At 40.4% G+C, this 10,337-nt stretch overlaps 1 protein-coding gene across 1 annotated transcript in view; it reads right to left on the bottom strand.

Moving 5' to 3' along the window:
• CC2D2A (coiled-coil and C2 domain containing 2A) overlaps positions 1-10,337 on the bottom strand; it is a 139,567-nt gene that overhangs the window by 104,325 nt on the left and 24,905 nt on the right. The window contains exons 4-7 of the mRNA XM_007464071.1: positions 6,544-6,632; positions 6,113-6,214; positions 1,692-1,793; positions 776-952 (exon numbers count right to left, since the gene is read on the bottom strand). Of these exons, the coding sequence (XP_007464133.1) occupies positions 776-952; positions 1,692-1,793; positions 6,113-6,214; positions 6,544-6,632 (470 nt within the window). The remainder of the gene's footprint in view (positions 1-775; positions 953-1,691; positions 1,794-6,112; positions 6,215-6,543; positions 6,633-10,337) is intronic.

Raw genomic sequence — 10,337 nt, 5'->3', positions numbered from 1 at the left:
ACGGGCCTCTCACTGTTGCGGCCTCTCCCGCTGCGGAGCACAGGCTCCGGACGCGCAGGCTCCGGACGCGCAGGCTCAGCGGCCATGGCTCACGGGCCCAGCCGCTCCGCGGCATGTGGGATCCTCCCAGACCAGGGCACGAACCCGTGTCCCCTGCATCGGCAGGCGGACTCTCAACCACTGCGCCACCAGGGAAGCCCCCCTGCCCATTTTTAATAGCATGTTTTCTTTGATTTCACACATCCCACCCACAATTACAGAATCTGAGTTGTAGCTTGGGTGTGGTATGGGGCACAAAAACCCGCTCACCTGTAAGGTTGTGGGGAGAGAGAGAGAGATAGGTTTCATTTGCCTTGGAGAGGTAAACATTTTGTATATGAAAAGAATACTAATCCTTGTATGGAGTCTAGCAAGAAAAATCTGTAAACCATGTTGCTACACTTTTTTTTTTTTCCCACAAGAGAAAGATGGACAGATTTAATTAAGGTCCTTAGTCCCCAGATTATGGGGTAAAATCAAGGGCTAGGAAAGTAATGTGAATCTGATATTCTTATTGCTTTCAGGTAGGACACGGATGAGTTGTTCTGTGTGGTGGTGGTGAGTTTGTTCCCAGCCACTTTCTTCCTGGCTGGGATATCATCACAATCGTTGTCACCATCATCGTCACCATCACCATCATCACGATCATCATCTCCATCATCCCCATCATCACCAATACCATCATCACCATCATCATCACCATCCCTCTCCTCATTACCATCCTAATTCTAAATACCGTTTTGTTTACTCCTTCTTGCACAGGTGGCTCTTCTTCCTCTCCTTCCTCCTCCTCTTGGTTAGTTCCATGTCTACTTTTTGCTTTTGGTTTTTCCTCTGATTCCTTTGGTTTGGGATCAAAGTTGAAAGTAAAGAAGTTATAAGCTTCCTCAGCAGAAGGGAAGCCAGGCGGAACCTACAGAGAAGCAGCAAGCAATAGAATTTGGGATTATCTAAACTGAGATAAGCTCTGCGCGGTTCACTGACAGCTGGCTGGATGCTAAGAGCATCAGGCACATTCTAGGCCTCCTAAGCATCTTACCTTTGTTGAAGGTGGTGAACTTTAACAGATGCAACAGGCCTCAGTTAAGTAACTTTAATGAGTTACTTTTTTCATAAATCAGCAATTACTTACCTTCCAACAAGCACATAAATACATTATTTATATCAGTAAATGCTTTAGAAAAGATGATTAAAATGCAAAAATGTGGATTCAATATTTTATAGGCCAATGCTGAGATACTTTTTTAATTTTGAGCAATACAGCGTTTGTTAAACTTTTTTATAAAAATAGATCATTTTGGGGAGTTTGTCTTAATTCTTCTTGAGTTAGTATCCCCTTTTTTCCCCATAGTAAATGCTGGTGCAACTTCATGGCTGAACAAGTAGTCTTATCATGAACATTTCCTGCCCTTCCATGCATTTCCCTTCCCCAAAGTAGGCAGTATTCTAATCTCTCCACATGATTCTAGGATTTCAAAAGTAGGAATCATTTCTCATACTTTTTCTCACATACTCCATGCAATAGGAGTCAGCTTGTGTATACAGTCATTTCTTATTGAATATTTTTGAAAAACAAACAGATCAACAAAATACATGATTTAAAGAATGCATGATTTAAAACAAACATGATTTAAAAAGACAGGATTTCTCACCGGGAGTTTAGACTTGATTTTTCGCACAGAATCATGGAATTTTACTCTTGAAAAACCTTGGGAGTCATCTTCTTGTTGAGTCCTTTGTACCTCTCTACCTGGCTATACAAGTAGAAAAAAATGATAGAGACACCATTTAAATCAAGAAACTAAGGATGTTCTAAAACAAGCATTAACCTTCAAAAGTCTTATCTTCTGACCATTGATGCATCTCACCATTTCTAAGGAATGAAATGTTTACAAATTTCAAATATATTTGAATGTTAATGTGGCTGAATATTTTCTTACTCAGCTCTGTCTCTCTCAAGACTAAACAAATATAAAATCTCAGAATGGCTGACTAAGTCTCCTCAGGCATTTATCCAGAGACACCTCTGTGATGAAAGCTAGAAATACTTGGAACAGCTAAGATAAGGTGCTATAAAATTTCCCCTAAATGCAGCTAGATGTCCATCAATGGCCGGAATAAAAATGAGGACATCAGTTGGGTATAATCTATCATACTTGCAAGAGAATACATACACTTCCAATTTATGTAAAATTCTACGCTTTTCCTCCACCTTCTGATTTTGCAGTATAAGGTTAAGTAGTTATGTACTAGTACTCAATTATATGGAAGTTGAAGGCGTGCTAATGAGTAAATTTCACAGTGCAATGCCAAGAGTTATTATTTGTCTTGGTAAATTCCAGAATTTTAAATGGTGCTTTTGAAGATGAGGAAAGAAGCAGATGGGTATTACTTAGTGTAAGGAGAAACAACTGAAAAAATTAGCGTAGACTAAAGATCAGTTTCCAGTGCTGGATCAGGAAGACTTTCTAAGGATCTTCCTAATTTAGTCTTCTCATAAAACAGGGTGAAAGCTTTCTCGTTCACTGTTGAGGATGCCATTCTGCTCCTGCCTGCCTCAGAATCCCCCACCTCCAATAGCCTATGAGGGAGACTGATATGTTTGACAGCATGAAAACAAGCCAAGGGGTCGACAAATAAGAGAGAAGAGAAGCTTGACTCTGTGTGTAGGCAAGCCTTGGGTTTTAGAGAACTGTAAAGATGATGATACTAAAACACAAGACCAGGCAGAAACACTAGCCGTTTAGACAAAAAGGATAAGTAGGTTAAATTCCATGTGACAAATATGTGTATGTGGAGATTAGTATTTTATTCTTTTTGTTTCTTCCCATCCCTTTCTATACTCGCTTGGCATAGAGGCTATTAAGTTCCGAAAATACAATTTCATTGGTGTCTTTTATTGTAATAGTGACTGTTTTATTATGATATTTATGGACTTGATCAAAAAGCTTGTAATTTAATTTTTATTAAAATCTAAAAATATTTAAAAGTAAATTATACTAGCATATTAAAAGCTATTAAATATATTTTAAAGGATTGAGTGTACAGAATTAAATTTTAAAGATCTATAATATCTTTATATAAGCTTAGAGTAATAATGACATTTAATTTCAGCTTGAATGCCTATCATCGTATGTGCATGTGTCCAGCTAGGAATTCTTTCTCACCCTTGAGTTTGTTGTATCCTCCAAGAAGGCTTTATGTCCCTCTTCTAGCTTGAACTAGGCAATATCAAGTCTCATTACTTTTACCATACCATAATTACAAAATATACTAGTTCTAGCCCTGATCTCTCTTCTAAACTGCTAATCAATGTTTTTAATTCCCTAAAAGACATCCTAATCTGGATTGTCTTGCAGATACCTCAGATTTTTATACATTCTTGATGTCAGTCATGATATTAATCAAGATATATGATTTCCAAATAATTTCGCCTATTCTGTGTGTTGTCTTTTCACTTTCTTGATGGTTTCTTTGAAGCTCAGAAATGTTTAATTTTGATGAAGTCCAGTGTATCTATTTATTCTTTTGCCACTTGTGTTTCGGAGTCAGAGATAAGAAACCATTGCCTAAGCCAAGACTCCTCAAATTTTACGTAACCTAACTCCAAGGCTGGAGCCAAGTGCCCTTTCTATGAGCTCCTAATAGCACCCACCACAGATCTTAATCATCCTGTACTTCCATTGTCTGATAACCTGCCTGTCATCCCTACTGGGATCCTTGAGAGTAGGCTGTGACTGACATCCCTGTGTATTCAGAGCCCAGTGGGCACCTGGCAGGAAGGAGTCTCCTGTAGATGCTGGCTGGGCAACAGGTAGAGTGTGTCAAGGGATCAGAACTTGGGTCACCTGGGACAGAGAACCAGGCCCAGAAAATAAAGACATTATGGTCGTGTCTAGTGGAGACCAAGTAGTCAAAAGTTCTGTGTTATTTCCACTTTGATGTTGACATGTTCTTAGAGATTTGTGGTTGGCTTTGTTCTCTTATCACAAGTCTGCTGAGTATAAAGTAAGTAGAAATGCAAACAAGAGTTAAGCACAGGTTTGTGTTGATAATTTGGATTCTCTACCATATTCCCAACTGGTTTCTCCTTTTCACTCTGACTCTACAGCCTCTAACACTAGCTAACACTTACAGAGAGAGGGCTTACCATGTGCCAGGTGCTGTCTGAAACACTGTAGCATGTATGAGATCATTTAATCCTCAAAACAATGCCAAGAATTGGGTTCTAGTAGTATCCCTATTTTACAGAGGTGGAAAGTGGGGTCCAGAAAGTAGATAAGTTACATGTCCAAGGTCACACAGCTAGTGTGTAAGATTGCCAGTACTGAATGCTGGGCAGCTGAGGTCCAGCATCTGGGTTCTTTGTGTGCTTTGCTCTTTGCTCCATAGGATATAAATGGACCACTTTTTAGATATTCCTTCTGGTTTGAGGTGTATACATGAAGAAATGTGCTTGTGAATGGTATGTTCCATTAGCAACCTGAGATCAGGTCTAAGGGCAAGGTAGTTGATGTTTGCCTCAAATCCACAGAATGGCTCTTAGGGGAGATAGACTATTACAGATATACAGGTCAAGGTCCTGCTCACAAGGAGAAATAAATACCCTATGGGCCAAGGGAGTACATTTTTACCTCTAAAACTTCCAACTTGATTTGGATATCATATTCATGGCCCATGGACAAGTGAAAACTACCATGACTGTGTGAAATGATTATCCATCAGAAGGTACAGACAGGGCCGGATATAGGAGACCAGACCCTCCTATCACTTAGCCCACTTGACCAGAAGCTGAGACTCACACACTTGCTGAAACAATCAAAGTGTTTGTGTCATCATGATGGGATTTCAGGGACTTTTTCTTTATTTTCCAATATTTTAGAATTATGGCTCTTACAATTACGGCTCTTACGGAAGAAAATAAATTGGAATTAAAGAACAAGAAATGTGTCCTCAGTAGAATGGAGTAGCAAATTGTCATAAAGCCTTTTTAGGGGACTGACTGAGTGTTCCAACAACCTATGAGGACGGCTGCAACTTTCCTTGTAATCATGCAATCTCTGGCTTGTTTGGGATGAATATAGGTAAAAATTTGTAGCATCTCATCATAAAAAAAAAAGCCATCATCTAAGAAATCAGTGGTTGTGTTTCAGAAATATCCCTAAAGCACAGACTTTGAAAACAACCAAAACCATCATCATCAACAACAAACCATTGGATTAGACTTGCAAACACTTTATTGAGCCATTTGCTCTGTTCTTTCTGTTCCTTCTTTTACCCTCTTACATGCTTGTCCTTCAGCTACGTCTTTCTATCTTTTACTGGTTTCCACTCTGCTTCATGGGCTTTTACTGTCAATTTTTCTCCAAGTGTAAGACTGTCTTCATTCAGTCTTCTTTCCCTCAGGAAGCAAAGGCACTCTCAAAACTTCAAAACTGACCACAGTAGAAACGCTTCCAAAATCTGTTTCTCCAGGCCCAGGTCCCTTCCTCTATGTGCATCTCCAGAGGAACACATGCTGTGATGCCTCACCAGCATCTCAGATTCAAACAAAAATCAACCCAGTGCATTCAAACCACCTCCCGATCTTATTGTCAATTGCTTTCCACTGCTTATGAAAAACCATCAGTGCTCCTTAGTGTAACACTCAGGCCCCCACAATCAGATTCTATTCTCATCTGTTTCCCAGCAAGATCCATGGACCCAGTGACACTGACCCTTGAGACAGACTGGGAATGAGATAGAGCTGGGGTCAAATCCTGACTCCTCCACGTACATGCTCTGTGACCTGGGGATAGCTTTGCAGCCCCTCTGAACCTCATATATCAAATGTGAATGGAAATAATAGTACCCACCTCATAGACGTGTTGGGATAAGGGCATGTGATAACATGGGCAAGACTTGACAAAATGTCTGGCACCGCATAGCACTCTATATAAATAGTAGCTATGATTATTAATAATAAGCATTTAACACCTCCTCTGTGCATAGCTCTGTTCTAGAACTTTTGCTGGAAAATTTATATTCTGCTTCACTGTCCTTGGTCACAAAGTAGGGATGGCCCATTTCTCACCTCTGTGCCAAATTCAGTCTCCAATTCTTTCTCACTGGGATGTCGTAAGCGCCTGGGCCGAGGGGTGGGAATTTCCTGCAGCAATGCACTTTCTGCTTTGGACTAAAAAGTCGAACAGAAAATTATTGCTACATCATGTCAGTGATGCTATGAAAATCTTGGTCACCATCTTAGGAGAAAATAAATCAGTAAAAAATACACGTTATACTTCTTTAAGAGATAAGAACAATGATTTAGAAAAAGGATGTTAAATTTGTCTTAAGTGTAATTGTCATCTGTGCCAATATTAAATACTGCATTAACATTTAGAACATGAAAAACAAATTTAACGGTATTCAAATCCATGCAGTTTTGAGCAAACAAAGCAAGCTAGACAAGACCAGAAGCATTGCAATCAGCACCGAACAAAATATTCCTGTGGTTTCTCTCACCCTTGCAGCTTGTAATTTCTCCCTCATGCGTTCTCTCATGGAAAATTCTGCAAAGCCTGTTCTGGAAGCTGAAGGAATTGGAGGTAAGCCTAAAACAATACAAGGAAATTACTGTAAAACATTTTTTTTTCCAAAGGGAAGATTAGATTGAAAAATGGCAAGAGAATGTAATTTTATTTTGCAAATTTAGAACTTCACATAAACAATCATGAGATAATGCTGATAACCGTCCATTTGATGTAATAAGGACATGTCTTGGCTTCTTTAAGACGGACAGTGAAAACCTCGGTCCTATCAAGGCTGTTACATCGACTTAACTAAGAATAAGATGAATGACATTTGACTATTCAAGGCACAGACACACTTACCAAGTCAATTACCATTGGGAAGAGGTTCTAGAATTTGTTGATTTGAGAAACAGGCTTGTCGGATGAATGGATGGCTATTGATTTCGGAGTTCAACTTTCAACAGCACTGATAACTTCAGTCAGAGAAACCTTTTCTATGAGAGGTTCTATAGCCCCGGGCTATCTCATACAGACAACACATATTTTGTACATATTATTAAACCTATACATAAATATCATGAAATATTGTTCAGCTATTTTGTGTCGGGCTCTGTGATAATGTGTTGAATGCATCTTCTCATCAATCTTATGGCATCCCTGCTAGGAGGGATCACCTGGCACCTTGAAGATGAAGACTCTGAGGGCCCTCTGTGGTAACTGACTGGCATGACGATTGCACACCTAGGAAGTGGAATGCTTGGGATTTGGTCCCAAATGCTCTACACCATTATGAAAGAGGTGGAAATAGAACAAAGCATTTGGGGGAACAGAATCTTATGCTTGGAGCAGAGAGGCTCTACTGGGATGAAGTAGAAGATAAGATTGCAGAAGGAGTTTGGGGTCAAGTCATGGGGAGCGTCTGATGTCACATGAAGGAGTCTGTAATATATTCTCCATGTGGTGGGGATGTCTTGAAGGATGTGGAGAGAGGAGGAAGTGAAGCAGCATTTTCTGAAGCTGTTCCTGGGTCTGCAGGTACAGCATGGTTGGGGTGGAGGCACCAGGGACCCCAGCTGGGATACCCTGGTGAGATAATAAAGAGGGAGTCTGTGGGAATAATTGCGAAGACGCCACAAGAAAAATGATACAGTTGTTCCTAGTGACGATGGCGAGTAGGGCACTAGTTCTCCCAGCAGTAGCAGCATCTTCTGGGCACTTGGTGGATGGGCAAACACTCAGGCCAGACAGACTCAGTGAATCAGAACCTGGAGGTGGAGCCACCATCTGGGTGATTTAAAGACACACTCAAGTTGGAGGACCCCGGTTTAGAGCAAGAAAGAGAAGGTGAAGGTGTCTGAGGTTTTGACTGAGGTGAGTAGGGGTTTGGGGTTCCTGAGAAAGAGAAAAGAGGAGGGAAGCCAGTCTGGGAGAAACCGAAGGGGGTCACTTTGCAGCTGGAATGAGTCTGAGGTGCTGGCAGGATATGGAAATGTGTGCTTGTCCTGCACCTGAGCTCCGGGAAGGGGTCCAGCCCCAAGATGAAGACTTAGGAAGCGTTTCTACCGTGGTGATGTTAACGTTTTGAGAAAACCTTTCCCGAAGTAGAGAGTGCAGAGAGAGGAGGCTTCTGACCCTGTAGCCATTGGCACTGTTAAGGGACGAAGGCTAAAAAATGAAAGAAAAAGCAAAGGCAAGATGATTTATTAGCAGGTGTAAGGAATCGTGGCAGAGAGAGGAAGTGATGACGGGCAGAGGCCGCTGTGCTGGCCCTTTGGCCTCCGCTTACGCAGAAAAGTGATCCTGGGCTTTGGAGCTATTTCTGCAACTTGGCCACTCAGTGCTGAGGCTGGGCTTCCTTCCTTCTGTGTGATAGAGAGATGTAAAATCCTACTTTATCAGGCACCAATCATGCCATTTCCTCAATGCCTGTAGGAAAGCATGAAATAATTGTAGTGAAGATCACAGTCTTTCATGTGTGGATTGAGGTTCAAGTTCTTTAGAAGAGTCTCCATTTGCTCGATAAAAAGGCCTTTGGCATTGTTTTTCAACTCACGTAAAAAAATCAAGACATTATTTCCTATTTTAAAGATCATCTACTCATGGTAGATCATATCCCCATGTCAAAGTCCTAAGACTTGTCCTGTATCGTGTTTGTCATATTTTGAATTTATATATTTGTGTGGTTATTTGATTAGTACCTCCTTCCTCTCCCAGGTTCTATGGTTTTCAGCCACAAAGGGCGGGCACAGGTAAGTGTCACTAAGTGTGTGTGGACCACCTAGGCAGATAAAGAAGGGCTTCTAGACTGGACCCCCTGGGGCTTGCCCATCCTGTTCTCTGGCTGATCACTCTCTTTGCTTCTGCCTCCAGAGAGCTGTCCTTTCATAGTTAACAAGGCATACCTTTGAACATGAAAAAAAATCTTTTTATTTACTCCCCTTCCTCCTGCTTTTTTAAAAAGAGATCTAGTTTTTCAAATTGACTTAAAATAGCTATTGCATACATGGAGCTCATTAGAATAATTTTATGAATTATTCTTTAAAAGAGAGACAAGATATTTTATTTAAACACTATCTCTTCTGAGTAAAGAAACCAAAGGGGCTTCTTTAGTACGTATTAGTTTTAAAAAACTTGAAAAATTCTTAAGTGGTGAAAAGTAGTTCTTGACTGATTTTTTCAAAACTCTGTGTTAGTGAAAGACATTTGGAGGGCATAAAGATTTCCAAATCTGATCTGCATAACTAGGTGGTAAGATGTTATTTTCCCAGCTAGAATGTGACCTGCTTGAGGGCAAGGACCATGTTGGTGACTTTTGTACCTGGCACCTTGTAGCACTATATCAATGAAGGAAAACACATGAAGGAACCATGAGGGTGTGAGAGATATTATACTTAAAGAGGGATTTCAAACAAAATAAATGTAATCCTCATTTGGATGATGACAACTTTTTTCTTTTTAAGGTAATATTACTACCATGATAACCATGGAAACCAAGTGTACTAATTCACTCCCTTTGACATAATAACTAATAGGGCTTAGGGACTTTCATTTTTATGTTGGTAGTCCATGGCAAACAGAGTGTCTTTAAACAGCTAGAAACACGAAGACAATCCTCATAAGACATTTTTCCGCCTTATTGTCAGTTACTCCACTACATGACTAATCAGCTACGTGGTCCCAGACTGACTGTGGTCCCAGACTGACTCTATTTGTCCTTCCCTGGGGCTAAGAAGTGATTTGCCAAACTTGAAAAAGGGTGTGATTTCACATTTACTAAAGAGGCTCTGTGACACAGCTAAGAAAACCTGGCATGCATAAAGTTTCCAAGAGTATCCAAGAGTGCAATGAAAATAAGTTTTTAAATTATTAAAGATTTGAGTTGAGGACATGCAAGAACTTATGAGTTGAGGACATGCAAGCATGAGAGAATTTCAAGACATTCCATTAAAAATATATACATAATGTCCATTAGTATGAAATATGGATTTCCTTGGCCATGTGATGTTTTTCATCAGAGGCAGCAGGGATTACAAATTCAGCAACACTGCACTGGCTGCTCAGCAAACCCGTGAATCCCAAAGGTTCATTAGCCTTGTGCTGTTCCAGATCTTCTCCATGCTGTCACCTTTTCCTGTCAACCATACTCACTGCACCCTATTTCTCTCTCCTTACGGCCTGCATAACAAGATGGACATGTTCCATTTTTATTTAAACCACTTCCATTATATGTGACCCCTCAGAAAACAAAGTCTTCACTCCACCATCTGGAAGTGCTCCCCTCTTTCC

Source organism: Lipotes vexillifer, unplaced genomic scaffold (genome assembly GCF_000442215.2).
Source record: "Lipotes vexillifer unplaced genomic scaffold, Lipotes_vexillifer_v1.1 scaffold1653, whole genome shotgun sequence".
Taxonomy (NCBI): Eukaryota; Metazoa; Chordata; class Mammalia; order Artiodactyla; family Lipotidae; genus Lipotes; species Lipotes vexillifer.
The sequence above is the reverse complement of the archived record's forward strand: the minus strand, read 5'-3'. Positions and strand labels throughout refer to the sequence as shown.